This window comes from Odontesthes bonariensis, chromosome 14 (genome assembly GCF_027942865.1).
Source record: "Odontesthes bonariensis isolate fOdoBon6 chromosome 14, fOdoBon6.hap1, whole genome shotgun sequence".
Taxonomy (NCBI): Eukaryota; Metazoa; Chordata; class Actinopteri; order Atheriniformes; family Atherinopsidae; genus Odontesthes; species Odontesthes bonariensis.
The window spans coordinates 21,100,352-21,124,200 of NC_134519.1; the positions used below are offsets into that span (position 1 = coordinate 21,100,352).

Genomic DNA, 23,849 nt, shown 5'->3' on the forward strand with positions numbered 1-23,849 from the left:
CTGGGGCTCAAGAGGCTGAGAGAGAGTTCCCCTGGGCAAAGCAGGGCTGTAGAAGAAGGAACAAGAGGATCAGGGGTGGCTTTGGCCAGGCAGGATGATTGGCCTGGTTCGCAGATAGATGTGGGGGTAGTTAGTTACATTTTTGTTCACATATGCAGAGTAATATGTTTGCTGTATCAAACACTTAAAAAACAACAAAAAAAAACAACAAGAAAAGATGACATTGCATTTTTTTTTCTCCAAATATTGGTTTTACTATTAATTATTTTTAGAAATAAAATCAGAGCAATATGAGTTTATATTTAACTGACCTGTTGTAATCACCAAATCACTGCAACATATTTTCATTTTGGTGATAAAATGTCTTCCATTTATTGTCTTCATCCATCCTTTTTATGCTTTCTTGCACCTTGCGTTTCATCAGGCTCCTTTTTCTCCCTAGCCTGGCATATTCTACCCTGTGGTTTTTATAGCTTTTTTTTTTTTTTTTTTTTTTTTTAGAGCATATTAGCTTGAAAGGGTCCCTGGGCAAATGGTCATCAGAAGAGACTGGTTCTCATTAGCCTGCATCATCATTTCCTTTCTATGAAGCATCTGTAAGCCCTTTATGACTGAGCTTCTCCAGTACACCTCTGGGAGCCAAGAAGGAAAACACCAAGAATCTCTGTTGTGACAGCAGTTTCTAAAACCAAAGGAAGTAGTGGGAGTAACTATCCTTGGAAATAAGTTAAAAATGTTACAATGTTACATTTAACATTTTATGTGGCTGCTCTGAAGTTAACCAGAAGAGGAGCACAGAATGTCCATGAGTCACTGCTCTGATACCGTAGCTGCATTAAACCCTTAACTACAGTACCAGAGATGGAACTCTCATTCACTCATAAAATGAGAAGCCTTTACAATGTGTGCAGGTTCCCAAACAGTAAATGGAATTTTAAAGATGTTAAAGATGACGTCCAGACTCATAAAGTGTTCTTTATTGAAAGCTGCAAATTCAATGGATATCACTTCAGGTTTATACGTGCATAACGCCCTGGTACACCACCCGTTCCCACTGACCCTGAGTCTGGCATTGATTTCCCCTTAAAGCTTGTCATTAAGACCAGATTAAATCGGTGCCCAATTAAATTAAGGAAATATTTTGTTACTGTGCTACACAAACTTACAGTTAGATAATTAGTTGAGACAACATTATGATAGACCTGGTTTATTTAATCTACTTTGTTGAAGCCCGAACCCAGGCATCTATACTTGGGGTTGCGATGTGGATTTGATTGGAGGGTGTGCATGTGTTTGTGTGTGGCACGACGTGGGACTCTCTTGACTAATTTGCCTCACCTGGAGCTCAACTCCAGCTACTAACAGAGAAACTGGCATTCCTTCTGTAACACAGTACTAGGAAAATAAAGGCAGACATTCCAGTGATATTGAAAAGTACTGCAGAAGGATAAGCAGGGATGACGATGATCCCCTTTGTCTCATCTCAGGCTGCCATGCAAGAGGAAATACAAACGAGGTGAGGAAAGAAGAAATGAAAGCTTGTAGAGAGTTAGGTTTGGATTTTCCCTCCGATCAGGTAGGAATGTAATTCTAGTTCAAACTTACAAAAAAAAAAGAAAGAAGTAAACTTTTGCAGTTAACAAAATCACCAGTATCAGTTTTAGATGGGAGAGGTGCATTACTGAATGGGTGGTCAGAAGTCTTGTTGCAATCAGCACATTTTATATCGACTACCTGCAGGGTGAGTCTTTGCAGGCTTTATGCATCAAGGATACTCACATGCAAGACAAGGCACTTCATTAAAGGCCAATCCCATTGACCAGTGTTGAGAGTGACAAAGCCCTTCTCCCCTATCCATAACTAATGTGGCAATTAGAGCTGAATCTGGAACAGACTGTCAGGCCTGAGGACTGGCAGGGGGTTGAACTCTCGCTGACTCAGCTAATTACAGCTTAGATACGAAGGACCACTTTGTGCTATTTCTAAGGAATATTACACCTAAAACTGAAGCCAGTAATACACCGAGAGTTTACTTCAAAGTATCAAACTCGCCCCCACAAAATAAAACATTTATAACATCACAGCACAATGTTGTTTTTCTTCTTTTTTTTTCCCAACGCATATCTGAAAACACTTTGAAGTTGAAAAGGCAAGTATCACTGAAGTTGGTTCTATTCAGAGCAGGCTGGTCACGTGGAGCAACACAAGGCTGCATTCTGTTTTCTGCACTTTGCATTCGTGTGTGTGCACAAATGTTGCTACTTACTGCCACTGAGCATAATAAGGACTTTTTTTTTTTTCCATTTCTACCCTGACAGACTTCGACTTGAAGCAAACTTTGACAGCAGCACAGAGGTTTTGAGTATATATGAAATTGTTAATGTGTAAAGCAAGATTGGACTCTCTATACTGTACGAAAGAGACTATGCATTCTGGCTTTGCGGCAAATCTCACTGGTATACCTAAATGGAGCATTTTCTGATGTCAAGCAACATCTTTGTTGTGCTAAAACAAGTCCAGATCTGTGCCATGTGAAAAAGTTAGACCACAGATGGAGGAACAAAAGAGAGCATTCTTCTTTCTTTGTGCCATTGGCTGATTCTAGTGTTAGATATGTTATTTCAGGAAATACACTCTGATAATAATAATAATACACTATCTCTTGAGTGGTGCCTGATGTACACTTCCTCTTAATTGTAATGGATAGAGATTAACTGTGTGCATGCATGTGTGTGAGAAAGTGAAAGAGAGAGCAGGAGAATATAAATGTCTTTATTTCTGCATCCTTCATCCCTGTCAACAAGGACAACCTGACACCTGCTAGTGCAATGAAGCATCTAATGTTTGAGTGCACACAGGTGTAGTGTGTGTTCTGAGTATATGTTCTAGTCTGGATAGTGGTGTGTGTGTGTGTAGAGGTAGCTGCATGTGAGACACAGACGTTTGCCATTGCTTTTTACTAGCAGATAGAGACTGTTTTCTTCTCAAGTTTACACTCCATCTTGAGAATTTGTCGCTTTAACTGGTGGAGGTCACTGTCCTCCCAGGGCCCATTTGCCAATTTGTTTCTGCGTATATGTGTTTTTGTGTGTTTAAAGGGTGTAAATTTGAATCTGTTCAAAGAGCTTGTCTGGATAGCTGCCATTACACTGATCTGTGCTCAGGGGTTGCCATGTTGTAATGCCGGTTGCTAGGTTAGCTATAGGTTAATATGTGTACCCCACTGGTGCCCCAGTATTTTGGCCCTCAAGCTTCTTGAGTGTCCAGGGACCATATGTCAGTCCTTATTTCACAATACCAGAGGGACAGTTCTCAGAGATTTTGTTTTGTGTGTTTGTTGACACAGAAAAACAGTGCCTCGCTGTATCACAAAGCAAAATCATTTTGACATAAAGAATGAATCACGGACCACAGCACAGAGCTAGATGGACAGTAATGATATATCGATTCATCCCTCCCTCATCTCCATCTGTAAACCTTTCCTCTTTTTCATAAAACACATTGAAAAGAGTTAAGAAAGCACTGTGGGACTGCTTTGAAAAGCAAATGTCCATGTGAGACAGTGAGAGAGGTCTTACAAAACACAGTGACCCACATTATTCTATCTTTCTGTTGCTGTCCTCAAGCAAGCAGCGTCAGGATACCCACAATCCATTTCCACGGAAAGGAGCATCAATCTTTTATTTGTGTGCATGGGTTTCATGGAAGGCAGACCGTGGACACAGTAATGTTGGGTTTGTCCCCAAAAAAAGCAAAATAAAAAAGTATTTCTAACCACAAGAAGTGTACAAATGCTGTACGAACAATAGCCTGACTGACTGGATGCAGGGCAGAAGGGGCCACTTATGTGATTTGCAAGCAAAGTATGGAGTATGTATGAAATTGTGAAAGTAAAATAATTACAGCCCATAAACCCCATTGAAATAATGAACTTTTTCAATATATTTGAAAAAGAAAATGCTACAGATAGGTAACATGTAGGCAAATGTAAATGAATGTAGGCACAGGTAAATGGATGTGGATATAAGTATCCAGGAAACCTCTGAATGTGGTATAGTGCCATTATTAAAGTGCTTGGCAGTTCTGTTATTAATCAAAAAATAGATGGGTTAGGTTTCTGAATGATTGTACAGATCAAGTCACTGAATATAATGGTGATCGTACAGAAACCTCAGGCTGATGTCCTGTCTGTTGCTCAGCTGACAGCTGACTGTAACGTTGCCTACATGGTTATTTGCATATAGAACTGCTAACTGAGATCCAATTACAAGACTTCCCTCAGGATGCACGTGAAAGTACATTTGAACACCAGGTGTAAACATGTATTCTTAGAGCTGTACACATGTGATTTGGTCACACCGAATGCATATTAATACCAAATGGGAACAGGACCACAGGCACCCTCCATCTTTTTTTTTTTTTGTGAAAGCAGCACCACGCTCTTAAGATCATATACCAAAATGACAAAGGCAAAGTGAACAACAGACTCTAGATGTCAGTTTTAATGTCACTTTCCATGTTGATTTTAATCATTTGAATCTAAACTGGAGCCTTGATTCAGTTTTTATGGCTTTTATGGTTTAATAAATACAGCCATGTACTTACATTTTTTTCCATATAACTAATCAGTTCATTTCAGGTATGAAAAAAGTTTTGAACTTTTTTTGTATATAGTTTTCAGTATTTTGCAAGATTTAGTTGGGTATAATTTTCAACTATGAAACTTCAAACCTGTTTGAATGAGTACATATGCAAGATGAGACAAGTGAAACATTGTACTACATCTGTGTCTCTTCTCCCTTTTCACCTGGGAAACACAGAGCTCTTTTGTTCTCAAAAGGAGAGAAATAACTGGCAAAAGTTACACATTGAGAAATCTTTGTTAATGACTGAAACCAATGGTGCAAATATATTTTACTTACCTAAATCCACTAGAAAACCAGAAACCTAGTTCCTATATTTTGAACAGATGATGGCTGTTGCTTTAACATCAGATTTTACACTAAATAAAGATTGATCTGGAAAATCCTCTGTGTCATTATGAAGGTGCTTGGCAGCTCTGTTAGAAGAGGAAGACAAACAGTTTAATATGCACTGAAGTGTTGAACTTATGTGGAATGAAGCAAACAGTATGCTCAGTGGTTAGCTAATCACATTGTCTCTATTTCAGACAGCATGTTTGTGTGTGCATGCATATGCGCTGCATAAATCTTTGTGTGAATACTTACATTTATATCTCTGCCTTTGGGAGTTGTAACAACTGATTCAGAGGTCACCTATGTTAATGAAAGATTGCCATAAGGCAGAGCCAGTGGCCTTGTAAAAAGCCAGACTCCTGAGCTGCTTTACAGCCACCACCTCCTGCATCCGCCTCCCATCAACTGCTCAGCAAGGAGCGGAGCTACAAGGTCAAGGCAGCGGTGTGAGCTTACAGAGAGAGAGGAAAGAATGAACAACAAGATGGTGACCCCCAAGTCGCAGCCACAGAATCCACTTAATATGATCTACATCAAAGTTCAACTATCTAACTATTGTGATTATACATACTGACAGAGAAGTGAAAATTAATACAGGTACTTTAAAACTCATGATAAACGTGTCAAAGTTGCATAAATACTTCTGTATAAGTTTACGGGAAACTGTACAACACCAGATTCAACTGAGAACAGATTGAGATTACATTCGGGGACAATTTTAATTCGGTGACATGAGGAAGAACGAACACAACCAAATTAGTTTATCACATATAATTATTTGTAGTGGCTACAAATCTGTGTTTTGTCAACTTGATGGGACACCTTTCAAAGCCCGAGTATACAGCACAATTTTTTTTCAGTAGATTAGTTTTGCAGCTAAGGTTCAGCTAGGACTCTTATGCAAGCATGTACAGCATGCATATACAAGTAAGAAAATATACGGTACACAGTATATGATCAGGGCTTTTCAACATAATAATTTTCAACCCTCTGTATGGACGGATGAGTATTAGTTTGTGCATCCCTCTGTGATGGGTACATTCCAGCTGTCTGTGTGAGTACTGTGACCTCTGATGCACAGAGTAGACAGTAGACAGTAGAAGAAAGAGGCTTCTGTAAAATCGGGTTTGGATGTTTGAGGATTTAATCCGCGTGGCAGCTTTTGTAGAAAAAAAGAAAAAGAAGAATAGCAGTACAAATCTGACCTCATTGCCCAGAGAGCAAACATGCCATTTTTTGTCAAAGAAATAATGCTAGTACATTTGTTATTCCTCTCGCTCACCCTCAAACCTTATTTCTCTTTTCCTCAGCCCCTTCTTTTTAATTCCTCTTGCCTCTTGGCCAGAACCTACAGTCCACTTCTTCCTCAGTGTTGTGGCTAGACTTGTTAGAAGCAGCTGTTGTTCCTCTTTGGCTGGTGGGAAACTGAGGTTTCTTCACACATACAAGCTACCCATCTGGAGAGGCATTAGTGGCAAGGACATTGTGAACCAGTTCTCACACACTTAGCCAACAGAGAGGTCAACAAGGTTCATAAACTATTTGAGTATATATCAGAGTCAGATGTACAAAGTCATATGATGGACTTTTTCATTTTCTTAGTGACGGTGAGTTTGGATGACAAATTAAAGCTTGCACAATCCGTTCTTTATACTAGTCTATATCCCAAACACACTTGCATAGATGATCTCACACTTCCCAAAAACTAATCTCTGAGCTCCTGTTTTTATTTTCCCCTGTCATTCTTTGTTTCCTGTTTCTAAATCTTTTACAAATCAAATCAGATTTGTCTTTTACTGATGGAAAACAAATGTAATTGACTGTTGTTGCCATGGGAGAAGTATGTCAATGTGCCACAGCATAGCCTTGAGGTCGCCTGAGGTGATTGATTCCATCTGTCTCGATATGAGTGACCAAAGATTTTCATCTTCCTCATACTTCTTCCCAACTGTTTTCTTCTTCTAACCGTCTGTGTCATTCCTCACTCCTTCCCACCCTTTGCTTTTCTGTCTTGCTTTAATTTTCTTTCACCCCACCATATTTAGGGGATTTACACATGAACCAGTTCATGAAGCATGGCTTATCTGCTAACATTGTCTCATTATGACAGCAAAATCACATTCCATTATCCTCCTGTCCTGAATTTCATTGAATTGCTTCAGTCCAGTTTTTTCTTAAGTTTCTACACTCTCAGCTATAACTAGGTGACAATTCTATATTATTTTTTACAACCCCTTTTCCAAAAGAATATGGACACTGTCTAAAATGCGAAAAAACAAGTGATGTTGTAAATCGTTGTAGCGTTACCGGGTATTTATATACCTATTAAATATAAGGATTTATGAGATGTTCTTACAGTCTCAAATAAACCTTAAACCTCGAAATTAGGGCACCACCTCGCTGATGTTTAAACTTGCTTTAAGTTACAGTCCAGGGAGGACGACTGTTAAAATCTTACGATCCTGGTATGTTAAATTAATAATCAATTTAATAATCAATTAATAATCAGTCTCATATCTCGCTACTTTCGTGAAGTTCTCGTTTGGTTGGACAGACATTACGTAAAGAAAGCATACGACACAATCTGTGATTATAACATATATATAGATATATGAACTGTTTATTACAATGATATGATCTTAGACATGAACCTTTAAACAAACAGGAGATGCATGGAATATGGGTGATTATATAAAACACTTAGTGAATATAAAATAAAGTATGGGAATGGAGAGTTACTGGATTTATTCAAATAGTTTGGGTTGGCTGACTATTTGAATCTAAATACTGACATTTCGGATTAATTTATCATTCTGTGAAAGCCTCGAGACATCCATCAAACCCACTTTAAGGTGAAAACGGGTCGGTCTTACTGTGCTGAAGTTCTGTTCAGTCGGTTCGGACCATGGTAGCGGCCACGCGGGGTCCGAGGGGACTTCTCTTCCGCTCTCTGGGCCTTCCTGGCTGTGGTGGCTGACCCTTTTAGCTTCTCAGTTGCTTCTCTTCACAGGGAAACGGGGACGATGATGTCGAGGGCTTTACTGTGGGATGATCAAATCCATCGTTGTGTCAGAGTTGGTCCGTTGCTGCTTTCTCTGATGAAGTGAACTTAAGTTCACAGAAGATTAATAAAAGGTTGCTTGGCGTTGGCTTCTTGGTAGAAAAAGGTGATGATGGCGTGAAACAGCGGAGGTTAGGACGTGCGACGTAGAAGGACGTGGATGGCGAGGGACGAACAAAAACACGTAAAACGTGCATCTTCAGAGTATTTCAATCTGTTTCTTTGTTCGGGTCTTCCTCGTCTTTCTTTGGGTTCTTCTTTGGTCATGGAGGGCTTCATCCTCTCCTCTTTCTTTGGGTCCTGCTCCGTCCTTCTCCTTCCTCCCCTCCGTCGTCTTCTCCACGGCTCATACTCTCATCTTTCCGTGCTCTTCAAATCTCTCTGAGCAACTCATCTGATCAATTCTCCATTGTTCTTCTCTGACCTGTTCTCCCTCTGAAAACAAGAGCGTGCTTCTGGAAAACAACAAGAGGCAAGAAAACGAGAGAGGCAAGAAGGCAAGAGAGAGAGAGTGTATTTCGCGGGGCACCGGGTTTTGACTCTCGGAGGCGGGGCTTACACTACTTTTTCAGCCAATGACATGCTTGAACTGTGTGCATGTCTCTGTAAGGTGATCTGTGCTATAGGGGGATTTCTGGATGAGACAAAGAACTCTGTGTTTCTCCATTACTCCCATCTCATAGAACATTTGTCTCGTTGATTCTGAAAACACCACATCTTGTTAAGATATGCAGATTAAAGATATAACATAGACTTGTAATATAAAGACATCAAAATAACACACATGATAAAGACAATTATGACTTTCAAAATTCAGATGAATATCTATGAAATCGTGACATATGAATAGTGAGTCACAATGCTAATTTCTGTGTTAACAATGGGGACACTAAACAAATACCAAATAGATACCGAAGGGACATCGTTAGAAGTTAAATTGTTGCATATACATTGTCCATTTTACTGAGTCCTCTGGGATTTAAATGTTCAACTAATCAACACTGCAGACCACTAGGGGGCAATGTGGTTCCATCAGGCAGGTTGGGCATTTTCCACCAAAATCAGTTCTTTGTCAATATTTAAGCCAGAATCGTACAAATTGTCTCTATATGCGTCTTGTGATCAAGCTGGAAACCTGAAAGAAATTGTACACGGTTATCAAACACATTTAATATAGTTTTAAGATTCGACTAAAAGTGAGTCTTCTCAGTTCATGTGTAGCCATCTGGTCGGTTTGCTGGTGAGAAGCGGTGTTAAAGTGTCAACTTTCGAGTTATGGTCTAGATAAGATAGTAAGTGTCCCACTTTTCCAAGAGTGAGTTCTTTGTTCATTCGAGTTTTCCAATTTTTATGGCAAGATTAGTGTCTGTTGCTTAATTTTCACTCCCAAAAGCTCTTAAGAGGGTAGAAGGTTAACGTAAATTAGGCAGTTTCTGTCTCTTTTTCCTTTGTGGAAAGAAAATGAAGATCTGGTTTATATCCACATACGTAAACATCCCCCACAGGAATGTTGGTTTTGTCAAAGTTTGAAAAACTCTTAATCCACACGGCACTGTGACTGCTACATTCCCCCATTCGAATCGGATCTGAACTCGTGGCTGATCCGAATCGCAGGTGAAGAAGTCCAGTGTGTCCGAGTCTGGTGGTTGCTAGGACTCTCAAGAGGGTTATGGTGGGTGTCTCGAGACAGCCTAATACAATTCTGACACAACAATGGCTATAAACGTACAATGGTTATAAACGTAATTTTGTTAAGCTTACTTAACCTACGTAGTAAATGTCTAATAGCTAAAGATAATGTTCATAAGTAAAGGTTTCTAAGCCTATATAATTTCAAATGGAAAATCCTAGTAAAAGCATGCAGATTTCTTTTGGAAAAAGATCAATGTTAGGGGAGAATTTTGCTTATGTTAGAGTCATGATCTAGGATGTGGTGTTTCTTAATAGTTAGGAAATGAGCACGTTTACTACCTGAGTGTGAGCATATTCGCAGGACTTTATACGATCAGTAATGTGTAACATATTTGTCGCGGCGGCGGTCCTGGACAGGGCTTCACTGTACAGTAGCAACGAGTGATATTCTAACTAAAAGGATCCATGGTGAAAGCTGTTGTCAGTGTTTCACTGCTAATTTGGCTTTTAATTCAGTTATAGACCAGTTTCCCCCATTTGTAGATGTCACATGGGTGAAATAAGGTAAGTTGAATGTGTCACCAGATGATGATAGATTTGAAAATTGAAGTTTTGAACACTGAGGTGTCCTGGATTCAATCTTGAGGCATCATGATACTACGGAGTAGTTTTATCGTGATTAGGTAAGTGATATTTTGAGGGTAAGCTTCTTTGCTTCCTTTAAGAGTTAGCTATGGTTAAAGGTTTGGTATTCGGGGTTACTAGAATGTTTGTTGGAGTGTATGGTCCTACCTCCAGGAACAGGCTAGCATTTCTAAGTCTCTGTTAGCACGGTTGGGTTCTGAACTTTTTCTTTTCTTTTAGTAGCAGACTTTTCAGGCTATCAATATCATCTTGACTGATGGCACTTATTTCACTAGACCATTGCTGAGATTTGATGTGGTCCTTGTTGATGACTCTGTTCATCTCAGTTGTTTCCTGATCTGGTGATGGTTGTGACCATGCAGTGTGTGATGGGTTCTGGCTGTTTAGCTTGTCTATGTTTTTGGAAACCTAGACTGGCCCATTCACGTAGCTGCTGAATGGTAGCAGTGTGAGGGTTAGCTATAACTCCTAAGTGATAGCTGGTAGTTGGATGGAGGTTTTGAAGGAAAAGAGTTTTGAAACTCATGTCTTCTTCCATTCCTACCTTGTTGCTGAAACCAAAATAAGCTTTGAGGAGGCGGTAATAATACTGCTGAGGCAGCTCATTCCGTCCCTGTTTAACCATCATGGCAGCGGTTAAGCCAGATGGGGTCAGCTCATCTGAAAACTCGCGTTCGAGTGTTTGGCAGAGGAGTGTATAGTCGTTCCGGATGTAATCGGGTTGACGTTCAATGAATCTACTGACTTCGCGGCTAGATGTAACCTTAATCAAGTAGAATTTGTTGTTAATTGATGCGTTTGGAAACCTTCGCAGGTAGAAATCAATGTCGTCCAAATATGCTCGGGTGTCATGTGGCGTCCCAAGAGTCGGTTCGAATCTGGGCACATGGCGAGCAATTTTGTCAAGCTCTTCGTCAGAGGGAGCTTGTGGAACGTGGGGTTTTAGAGTGGGAAATGATTGATCCGGTTTACCTGGATCATAAACGATCTTTTCAGATCTGAAAGAATTTGTTGTCGTTGAAGACGGGGGGGAAATAATTGAGCTCTTGTAGGCTGTTTTCACTTCAGGAAAAGGGTCCCCTCTGTCTTCCTGGGGGAAGCCATGTGTTTCCTGTTCATGTCCAGTCTCCAAAGACTGACGTAGGTCTATCTCAACACCTTCTGGTTTATCTGATAGGTGTTCCTGCTGTGGATGAGCGGCGTTTTGCTCATCCTTAGCTTTGCTTAGCTGTTCTGTCAACAGCTGCATTTGTTCCTTTTCAACATTAAGATGCTTGTCATCAGTTGGCACTTTGGCTGTTAAATCCTGCATTTTCTGCAGAACCACGTGTAGAGATTGCTGGGACTGTTTTTGTGCTTGGTCCACCTTCTTCAGTTGGACTTGGGTTGAAATCAACTCTTGTTGGCAGTTTTGAAGTAGCTGTTCAAGCTTTTTGTTGTTTTCATTGAGTTGAATAATTTGTTGGTTTGAGTTCTCAACCTGTGTTGTCAACTCTGTTACTTGGGCATTAGCTTGGCTGGATGCCCTCTCAGTGGCTTTAAGTTGGTGTTGGAGGAATTTGGTTTCCTCCTGAAACTGTGGCTTTTTCTGTGACCGAGTTTTAAGTTTGTCAGCGGCTTGTTCCATCACTTGGTGTGCATGTTTAACGAACACCACAGCTAGACTACTTAACATTTTGGTCAGAGATTCTTCTTTGGGCTTTTTAGCTTTTGTCTCAGCCGATGGCTTTAAACTGATTTGCTCTGTTTCAGGTGTTTTAATGCATCTTTTCTTTAAGGCATAACCCAGTATCAACTTTTTTGTTAAGTCCATCATCTTGTTTTTCACTTGTCTCAGAAAGGGTTCTTTCTGAAAATAAGTTTGGGTTTGGAACAAGGGAAAATAGTTGGGTTAATGTGAAGGTAGTTGGGAATAAGGATTGTTCTCCTGAAATTAATTTCTTCCTTTTGAATTTGTTTACTTGAGAAACAAATAAGGAAGGATGTTAAAATAAACACGACTGTGTTATTTTACTCAAAACTGGAAGAAATGCATTTAATTTAGAAGCTTATCATTAACCGTTATGGTAAAAAGAGGGAAAACATTAATGCTAACACAAAAGGGAACATACAAGCTCTTGGCTGTTGTTTTCTTTAAGCCTTAGTGTCTTATAATCAGTTCCTGTTAAGGTAATCTGATTTGGTGAAAGACACACATTTGAGATAAATTAGCTTCAATTAATGTTTCCAAATAACAAAGTTGGTATTGTTTATGTCAAACAATTGATTCAAATGCATTAAAGAATATTCAAATAAAGCTGGTATTCGTTAGTACCAAGCAAAATGATCAGCTTTCTTTGTGATCCTATTTAATGTGATCCTGAGCGCTCACATGTCAAAAAGCTTCAAGTGGGCGGGTTTGAGAGAAGGGAGTGAGGAGTTGACGTCACTGGTGACGATTTCTAGCACCGCCCACCAATAGTCCTTCAAGGATTCAGTGAATTCACCTCATTTCCCCTGGGGAATGAGAGGGTTAACTTCTCTCACAGACAGTGCACAAGCGATGTTGTAGTTTGCTCGCAAACTTTTAAACACAGCTTTGCAACATTCACAATGCTTGAGACACGGCGGCCTCAGTTCAGAGTTCTTCTAAAAGTCACCAACTTTGATAATAACAACGAATAGAGTCACCAACTCAATTTTTCTGCAGCAAAATTGGTCTGTCCACTACTGCCGTATATTATTTTAGTTAGGGCTTGTAAGCATTTTAAAAATAAACACACCCTCAGTTTTTTCTTTCAACTGGGTTCAACAGACACGGCGTTCCGGTCGTTTATTTAATAATACAAAAACAATTGACTGTTTAAGTCATTCATGCGATCACGTTTTGTGACCGTGTGTATTTTATTTATTTATTTTATTCATTTATTTTATCAGGAGCGACGGCTCTGACTCATTCAGTTAAGCTCAGCAGCTTTAACTTTCAAAAAGTAATCTGTATTACTTTATTTTAGGCGTCACAACGCTCCGTTAAACAACGTTTAAACTCACTCCCCCACTTCATGGGGTTTCAATATAGCACCTTGATGCTTTTTTTTTTTCGGCTGCAAGATTACAGCGGATCAAAACTCCTGTGTTTGAGGAGGCTCTGAGTTGACTAAATTCGCCGGGACTCGCGGCTGAATTTGTGATACTCATAAAAATCAAATCAACCGTGTTGGAAACTCGCAACTACGGCCAGGCCTTTAAATTCAGCGTTCTTGCGCTGTGCATGCAATCTTTATTCTGGGGGGAAACAGCGACAGCTGGGCTGCTGGCTGCTCTTCTGCGGTGTGCAATTAATATTGCGCGCCCACGGATTTGGAGAGTTATCATGCGTCCACGATTACTCTGATAAAGTGCTTTTAGTCATTCTAAGTTTATAAAGACAGACACAGCCACTGCTTGCATTGCTCACACACAGATAATGAACCAGCCAATATCATGTTTATGCTTTCCTTCACGTAAGTCAGTCTACCGTAAAACGCCTCGCACGGCGCACCAAAAATATGTAGCGTTACCGGGTATTTATATACCTATTAAATATAAGGATTTATGAGATGTTCTTACAGTCTCAAATAAACCTTAAACCTCGAAATTAGGGCACCACCTCGCTGATGTTTAAACTTGCTTTAAGTTACAGTCCAGGGAGGACGACTGTTAAAATCTTACGATCCTGGTATGTTAAATTAATAATCAATTTAATAATCAATTAATAATCAGTCTCATATCTCGCTACTTTCGTGAAGTTCTCGTTTGGTTGGACAGACATTACGTAAAGAAAGCATACGACACAATCTGTGATTATAACATATATATAGATATATGAACTGTTTATTACAATGATATGATCTTAGACATGAACCTTTAAACAAACAGGAGATGCATGGAATATGGGTGATTATATAAAACACTTAGTGAATATAAAATAAAGTATGGGAATGGAGAGTTACTGGATTTATTCAAATAGTTTGGGTTGGCTGACTATTTGAATCTAAATACTGACATTTCGGATTAATTTATCATTCTGTGAAAGCCTCGAGACATCCATCAAACCCACTTTAAGGTGAAAACGGGTCGGTCTTACTGTGCTGAAGTTCTGTTCAGTCGGTTCGGACCATGGTAGCGGCCACGCGGGGTCCGAGGGGACTTCTCTTCCGCTCTCTGGGCCTTCCTGGCTGTGGTGGCTGACCCTTTTAGCTTCTCAGTTGCTTCTCTTCACAGGGAAACGGGGACGATGATGTCGAGGGCTTTACTGTGGGATGATCAAATCCATCGTTGTGTCAGAGTTGGTCCGTTGCTGCTTTCTCTGATGAAGTGAACTTAAGTTCACAGAAGATTAATAAAAGGTTGCTTGGCGTTGGCTTCTTGGTAGAAAAAGGTGATGATGGCGTGAAACAGCGGAGGTTAGGACGTGCGACGTAGAAGGACGTGGATGGCGAGGGACGAACAAAAACACGTAAAACGTGCATCTTCAGAGTATTTCAATCTGTTTCTTTGTTCGGGTCTTCCTCGTCTTTCTTTGGGTTCTTCTTTGGTCATGGAGGGCTTCATCCTCTCCTCTTTCTTTGGGTCCTGCTCCGTCCTTCTCCTTCCTCCCCTCCGTCGTCTTCTCCACGGCTCATACTCTCATCTTTCCGTGCTCTTCAAATCTCTCTGAGCAACTCATCTGATCAATTCTCCATTGTTCTTCTCTGACCTGTTCTCCCTCTGAAAACAAGAGCGTGCTTCTGGAAAACAACAAGAGGCAAGAAAACGAGAGAGGCAAGAAGGCAAGAGAGAGAGAGTGTATTTCGCGGGGCACCGGGTTTTGACTCTCGGAGGCGGGGCTTACACTACTTTTTCAGCCAATGACATGCTTGAACTGTGTGCATGTCTCTGTAAGGTGATCTGTGCTATAGGGGGATTTCTGGATGAGACAAAGAACTCTGTGTTTCTCCATTACTCCCATCTCATAGAACATTTGTCTCGTTGATTCTGAAAACACCACATCTTGTTAAGATATGCAGATTAAAGATATAACATAGACTTGTAATATAAAGACATCAAAATAACACACATGATAAAGACAATTATGACTTTCAAAATTCAGATGAATATCTATGAAATCGTGACATATGAATAGTGAGTCACAATGCTAATTTCTGTGTTAACAATGGGGACACTAAACAAATACCAAATAGATACCGAAGGGACATCGTTAGAAGTTAAATTGTTGCATATACATTGTCCATTTTACTGAGTCCTCTGGGATTTAAATGTTCAACTAATCAACACTGCAGACCACTAGGGGGCAATGTGGTTCCATCAGGCAGGTTGGGCATTTTCCACCAAAATCAGTTCTTTGTCAATATTTAAGCCAGAATCGTACAAATTGTCTCTATATGCGTCTTGTGATCAAGCTGGAAACCTGAAAGAAATTGTACACGGTTATCAAACACATTTAATATAGTTTTAAGATTCGACTAAAAGTGAGTCTTCTCAGTTCATGTGTAGCCATCTGGTCGGTTTGCTGGTGAGAAGCGGTGTTAAAGTGTCAACTTTCGAGTTATGGTCTAGATAAGATAGTAAGTGTCCCACTTTTCCAAGAGTGAGTTCTTTGTTCATTCGAGTTTTCCAATTTTTATGGCAAGATTAGTGTCTGTTGCTTAATTTTCACTCCCAAAAGCTCTTAAGAGGGTAGAAGGTTAACGTAAATTAGGCAGTTTCTGTCTCTTTTTCCTTTGTGGAAAGAAAATGAAGATCTGGTTTATATCCACATACGTAAACATCCCCCACAGGAATGTTGGTTTTGTCAAAGTTTGAAAAACTCTTAATCCACACGGCACTGTGACTGCTACATCGTCATAAGCCTATATAGCTATTAGTGGAGTCAATTGTTTAAACTGAGATATTTTATTAATTTTTCAAAGATAAAATTTGACATCAATAAACGTGTTTTAAAATACTTTGCACAGTTGCAGAAAAATAATCTGAAGTTGTGTAATACATCTATCAACTGATTAAGTTAATTAGGAACAGGTTGGTAACAGAATTGGATGAATAAAAATAAAAAAAGTCAAGTAATCCAAAGGAATCTGTGTACACAAGGGACAATGCTGAAAACGAATACTATATGGCCATCATTTTTAGGTCCCCCAGGCAGCACTCCAAAAATAGATTCTATAATGGGAATCACTGCCATACTCAGGAACACTTCTGCCATTGTCAGATGAGTGTGATTCATCAATGTAAACACTAAGTGCAAGTCAAAAGGGACACTTGAGACACTGTAACTATTTAAGTTACTGTGGCTATTATTTCCATCATAGTTACATAGGCCTGCACGGTGGTATGGTGGTTGGCACTGTTGCCTCACAGCCAGAGGGTTCCTGGTTTGAACCCCGGCCTTTTTGTGCAGAGTTTGCATGTTCTCCTCGTGTATGCGTGGGTTCTCTCCAGGTACTCCGGCTTCCTCCCACCACCCAAAGACATGCATGTTAGGTTAATCTGTGTCTCTAAATTGAGTGTGAGCATGGATGGTTGTTTGTCTCCCTGTGATGATCTCGCCCAGTGACAGCTGGGATAGCTGGGCTCCAGCCCCCAGCGACCCTGAGGTAAGTATAGAAAATGGATAGATAGTTACACAATGAAATGGATGTTTAAAGTGCAGAGTCTTTTAAGAAAAGGAGTCGTGGAGGCTTACCACATTGCAGAAAAAGCAATAGAGAGATGACAGAAACGTTACGAGTGGCCAAATCAACGGTTTGGTAAATTCTTAAAAGATGGAACACTTTGGTGACCCCTGCAATATAATAATTCGGTTTTGAGTGACCTGCCCGTGATAAAGGAAAAAAAAAACCTTAAGGACATTTAGCCGAGTAAAGAACACTCCAGCCAAGTTCAATAGAAAAAGAAGGCCTTATGACAGCAAATGCAGAAGGTACACCACAAGATGTAAATCATTCACGTCCCTCAAGAAAAGAGATAAAAAAGAACATCTCAAAAAACGAGCAGCTCTGGAGCATCTTTCTTTGAACAGACAAAACTATGATTAACCTGTACTAGAATGAAGGGATTAGCTCTTGAAACAGTCATCCACTGATGAAACACATAAAGGAGGTATGAGCCAAGGCACTGATGACAGAGGCTACCAGATGAATTTTTAATTTGTATAGAGCTATCTGGGTTTTGGTGGGTATAGAAATTGTGCAATGGGCACGTCAGTCACCTGATTTCAGACTGATCAAGCTGATTTTTTGCTTGCTGTAGTCAAAACCAAATACATTAAAGAAACTCACATATAACAACTGAAGACAGGTATGTGGACCACTTTAGCCTCTTCGCAGAAGCTATCACAGCCATTTCAAACCTACAATTTAAAAAGATGAATTTGTCTAGTAAAGGACATCATTGAATTGTACTGCCTTAAGCTTAGTAAATCACTGCATGAAGCATTCGGAACCTTAACATTTTACTGTCACAACTTTTGTGAAAATAGTTTTACTATACAGTGACAAACATCTTGTATCTCCAAATATATGTAAAAGTTTTCCCTTTTACATATATTTGGACATGTAATATATTGAAGAATTTTATTTGCTCACCATACAAAGTAAATGTTCGCGAAATTCTATTCTTTAAAAGTGATTTTAAGTCATTTTTAAAGTTTTCACAGAGAGTTCTTTCCACTTATATTTTTGTAAGAAGATTCATATGCGTTGGGAACTTCAAATCTTTGATCTCTTTGCTAAAATGTACCATTCTGTAAAAATTGGCTTTATTCTTAGACATTATAAATGAAATAGTCTCAGTACTTTTCCATGATGACCTAAAGTGATCCAGGAGGGACACGAGACATGACCTTAACTGAGACTGACCCAGACAGAACAGGGAACCCTGAGAACCAGGTGCGGAAAGCACACACACATTATTTGGGTTACTCAGAGACACTATTTGGCTTATGACGAAGAACCTACTCATATCCAATCATATTTGATCAATAAGCGATCCAACGTGTGAAACAATGAGACATATAAATACAAAATGTTACCAGAAATGGGGACTCTGTCTGAAGGATTCCTGCGAGAGTTCTGTCATACCGAGACCAGCGCTGAAATACTTAATTTGTTATCATCAATAAAGACTTCATTTTCACTTGAGTTACTCCGGTCCGTTCTTGAGCTTCCAATTAAAGAACTGAATATAACAATTCTAATAACAAATGTTTCAGACAACTAAAAATTTCCGCTTACTACTGAATGTGACTTATGAAGAATAATGGAACATTCACAGATCTGGATAAACAAATGGGCCCTATTATCAATCTAGTTTTCTCAAAATACATCCATGCTCCTTTAATTGAAATGCACCATTTGATTGACTGAGTGCTTATTGACAATGTGTCATTTTTATTGGATCCAGTTTTCGTCCATAGCAACATTGTGTATAGCTGAAAACCTACCTTGGATTAAAAATGACATTTTATGTAGCTGGCATTATTGTTGTCTGTCGTAATTGGTAGTTCTGGCAGGGACCTGCTCCATTAATTAGCCAGTTGGTTAGACTGCAGCACAGCAGCATTAGTGTTGACTTGGCCCATTCAAATTGTGTGTTCTGACGACTCCCCAACGAGCCCATTTCCATTGAAACAATAACAGCAATCTGATTTGGTATAAGTGATGTCTTTGTCTATTGTCTACTAGAACAACGAAAACCATTGGCACAAGAAACACTTCACTCTTCAGAGCCCTGCCGAGCCCTATTCACTCATGCATGCTCCAAAACCCAAGAGGACGGTTAGGGATGGGCTGACATTTCTTCTCAGACCCACTGAAGCAAAAGCAAAACAGAAAAGCAATACATTTTGCCATTAGATATCAGGGAAGTAGTCATTTAGTCAGATATTTGTTTCTTGGGTGCAATAAATCTCTGGATTATCTGATAAACTGATCACACTTGGCTGTCAAGTTGTCATTACAAGAATATTGTTGTAACTTTACGCAATGAGATACCTGTAGTCTAGACAGATCCGTTTGTATACACAATGATGGGAATCATTGCAAAATTGGCCTCCTTTTGAGGTTGTGACAGTTTAAAGAAAAAAAAGAATACTTGGAATTGGCACTGTTGGTACTCCTTCTCACTGGCATTCCCCCTATCCCAATACACACTCAATCTCTTTCAGGTGCTGTTTACACATACCCGGGTATTTTGATAAACGAAGACCTTTCCCTTCGTTTGTGCCTTTCGTTTATACACAAACGGAGTTTTTTCCTCAGAAAACGAAGCTAAAAAAAACTCCGGCAAAAGTGGAGATTTTTTAAAAACTACGTTTAGCGTTTGTGTGTAAACTGGTTGAAAGAGACGAAAACGGAGTTTTCAGAATGGAATGCGGAGTTGTCGTCATAGTACAGAGCCCAACAGCTCTTGATAGCGTATTTATGCGGATCAATGTAGACGTGTTTTTTTTTTTAAACGGGGCTGTGTGCACCTAGTTTTTTTTGCAAACGAAGGTTAGAAAATATGCGTTTATCAAAATACCCGGGTAAACAGCACCTTAATCTTGTACTATTTTCTCTAAATGTTTCTCTTTGTCTCCTGTGTGATACTTATCTGTCCTTCTTTAGACACTTAGGTACCATTTATACTAATCTGTTTCTATATCGTTTTTATCGCGGATGCACTGTCCATTTACATTAAAATACTGGAATACGACTTCATAGGTGGAAGGATTCAAAGACGCCGGAGCCCACGTAAGCATTCGCATACGATGCTGATTTTAGCAGTTGTAAACGGCAAAAAACGAGGATCCGCAGTGCTGAGCTCTAGCTACTCGGCTTTTATAATGAGAACCCAGCCACTGCAGCAACGCAAGCCGTACATGGAGCGCCGCTTTTGGGTTAGACCGGGAAGAAGCAGCGCATGGTGGGACAATTTCGTGGACCAAGTTGTTGTCGCCGAAGAATTGCGCGAGAACTTTCGAATGTCCAGAGCAGCCCTGATAAATCTGTTAATATAAAGCAGTTGCTCATGCTCCAGATGCAAGGGCGATCATGTGATGTGATGGCTGATTAGTCATGTGACTAGCGAATCAGCCGATCCCCGTTTCAGTGTAAATGTAAATAGTTTGCAAGACGCCGACACGAAGAAATGGTGAAATTAATTAATGTAAACAGAGCCTTAGTCAAGTTTTTGCAGGGGCCCCTCGTTTCAGCTCCTTGATTGAACCTTGTAATGTCTCAGAGTTGCAAGGCAACTGGAATTAAGCTTGTTTCTGAGGGTGTGTGTAATCCTGCTGTGCTGAGGGGGTTTGTCTCCCTCTTATATACTGATGTATTTAACTGTATTGGGTTGGGTCAAGTTGGGATTCATGCAGAGTAATGGAAAGAAGGATGGACAATGAGCAGAAGGAATACATTAACACACTGTCATCATCCAGATAGAAAGAGGAAAAAAGGCAGAATCAAAGTGACAACATTGATGCATGAGGATGAAAGTTTAGGAGAGTTGATAATGAACATAGAGGTAAGGGTCAAGCAATCCTTTGTCACGATGAGTGTATGGAATTAAAGATGGCTGTCCCCAGGGGACAGAAAAACAGTATACAGTGGCACTGGTTTGATGTGTATTAATATATGAAGGTAAGGTGTTACGGTAGCTGAAGAGTAATACAGTGGTTCTCAGAGTGTATTTGTGAACATTTTAAAGCACACTTGAATGTAAATTACGAGTGCTTTAAACTCAAACTGCTACAGCTCTGCTCATACTGATCCATATTTGAGCTAACTTTACTGAGAGCAGACATATCAGGCATCATTTTATCTCTGATTGTTTTTGAAAACTCGGATTTAAGGGATTTCAATGTTGATTGGATGATGATGAGCTTCTGATATATCATTTATATAGAGCCCAAAGGACTTGAAAAGAATGAAAGCAGATTGCTATGATTACAGTGGAAAGCTTCACTTTTTTATATATATATATCCCTCTGTTTGTCTCTCCCAGCACCTCAAGAAGTCCCTATTGAACGGAAGTCAAGTGACAGCCCACCAGAAACTCCCTTCATCCCCCCCTCGGTGCACGTGAGAGGGGGCTCGCCATCAGCCAGCCAGGTTCAACCTTGGAGCCTTGCACTGCTTTTTGCTGGACTTTGTTTGCAGCGGATGCTGTTCTGATGACAGTGCTGTCTGTGAATCAGCCATCACCCCTGTCCATTTTGGAACCTACATGCACACAGACACTCATAAATATATAACAAATATATACCTTCCTCCTGTCCTCAGCCCAGGTGGATGGATGGTAATAAAGGAAAATAAACCGAAAAGAAAAGCTGGACAGTGTGGACAGAGTTGTAGGAGCTGGTAGATGGATGGGCTGTTGTAGGAACCTTTGTCCTGCAGCATCATCAATATGGGTGTTTGCACAAGCTGACTGCATGCTTGCTCATCTACAAAGAATAAATTTACTGTTTCAATGCACTGTTTGAGGCTAGACATGCGTGTTTACAGGAGCTCCAAGGCTTCACTCATACAGACACAACCTTTGCAATTCAAAATGGGACTGCATCATTCTTAAGAACATTTAAAAATGTAAACATTCACAAACATGTTAAATATAACAGCTGTCTTCCTTTTGTACTGCTGGTTTTCACATATCCTCTAAGCTACAAACCTAATCACAGCACTGCACTATACGCCCAGCCAGGCAGAAGAATTCTGCTCCTTTGAAAATTCAAATAATATAATTTTAGGGATTAAAGATTGCACGAAAGACTGTTAGCTCAGTCCCAGTTGCCTGGCCGAAAACAGCAGATTTGATATGCTCTAATGACTGTGTACCTTTGCAGGGATAAGAATGAAATTACTTCACAGGTACAGCACAGACTCACTTGCACAGCTGAACATACTGTGCAGTTAAACAAGGTGTGTATACTGTAGCTATCAAACGTATATAGGTGGAAAGATTTGACTGAGGGAATGAGGTACTGATCTAAAAAAAAAAAAGCTCTTAACTGGTTGAACTGAATGGGTTTTGCTTTTCTTTTTCTTTTGGGGCTATGCGTGTCAGCTCTATGGTATGTGCAAAAAAACTATGCAAAAAATAAAACAAGAGTGTTCATTCTTATTCCACCTCAAACCATGACATAAATTGACAGTTTTGGACATTTGAAAAAAAAGTCTGTAGGGTCTTGACTTGACTGTTTATTGTGCATCCTGTTTGTGTGCTTGCTTGCCGAATTGCACATTAGTGTACGTATAACCTGCAAAGTTACCAAAAGCATTTTGAAAACATTTGGCCCCTTGTTCAGATAGCTTCGATCTTCTGTATATTTTTGAAACCTTGATTTCTTTTTTTTTTTTTTTCCCTCTTTGAACTGGATAGTTTGTGATTTCAAATGTAAGTATAATAATAGAGATGGTGGACTCTTAATCCAGTTTGTTTTATTTTCAAAATTTTTACCGATACTGTGCAGTGGAAGCCATTGTTTTATTGTAGTAGTCCATCCTGTATTACATTCAGTATTGGGCAAGACCCAAATAATATATTATGCCTGCAAGACCATTCCTTGAAATTTCAACAGCTGAAAGCATATTTTAAAGGAGTCTGCATGGGTGTAGATCAAAGGGGAAGCTCAGCAAACAAAATAAGTTTCTTCTGCTGTGGCTTCCTTTCATATTGATAATGTATTCACTTGTACTAGCACGGTGGAATACCTGTGTGAATGAGGACAATGAATGTATATTCAGGGGTACACAGATGCGATAAGAGGCTGCCCTATGCAGCCACACAGATTCAGCGTCTAAGATATAAAGGTTTGCATATACATGCAATTTCACACAAAAGCCCTGCAATTGAATAAGAGTTACAATTACAATAATTGTGTAAGGTTTTTACAGTTTAGTGTGTCTCCTAGTTGTTTCCTTCCAGCATTCACTGCACCCACTTATCATTTACAATCATATACCCCACGCATGTGTATAAATGTACATATTTTACATCATTTACCACTTGTTTTGTGTCTCTTTTTTGTATCAGTATGATACACTGTAGTTGAGCTCTATTAAACGTGCTCCGCTCTTTTGCTCGTCTCAATAGTCCCTCCTTAAGGAATATCGGTCGCAAAAAACAGGGATTTGCTTGGAAACTGTGTTTACTAAAAGGCTGGACACGCCCATGGCACATCCACAGATGTTTCACAGGTGCTTGTACAGACAATGCTTGACTTACGTCTCCCTCACTGTCATATTGTGCTTGTTAGGGCATGACAACATCTCTTTGTACTCTAGGCATATCATTTAATTCCCAGCATTGCTTCAGACATTTTCCACCTGATCCGCCTGGTAATAAGTGCAAAGCAAACACCTATGTCAGACACGGGCTTCTCAATATTTCATGTTGTCATAACTCATACAGTAAGTCCAATAAATATTATACAGTGGCAGATTAATGTCCCTACAAAATGTTTGTCTTTTTGAGAAACAAGTGCAAGTCACACATAGTTTACTTTCTTGCAAGTGTTTTGGATGAAAATTCCC

General features: G+C 39.7%; 1 protein-coding gene across 2 annotated transcripts in view; it reads left to right on the forward strand.

Moving 5' to 3' along the window:
• Nucleotides 1-23,395, forward strand: part of LOC142399072 (glypican-5-like) — a 116,305-nt gene extending 92,910 nt beyond the window's left edge. For both annotated transcript variants that reach the window (XM_075483454.1, XM_075483455.1), the window contains one exon: nucleotides 21,319-23,395. In XM_075483454.1, the coding sequence (XP_075339569.1) occupies nucleotides 21,319-21,488 (170 nt within the window). In that variant the 3' untranslated portion in view covers nucleotides 21,489-23,395. The remainder of the gene's footprint in view (nucleotides 1-21,318) is intronic.
• Nucleotides 23,396-23,849: the final 454 nt, after the last annotated feature.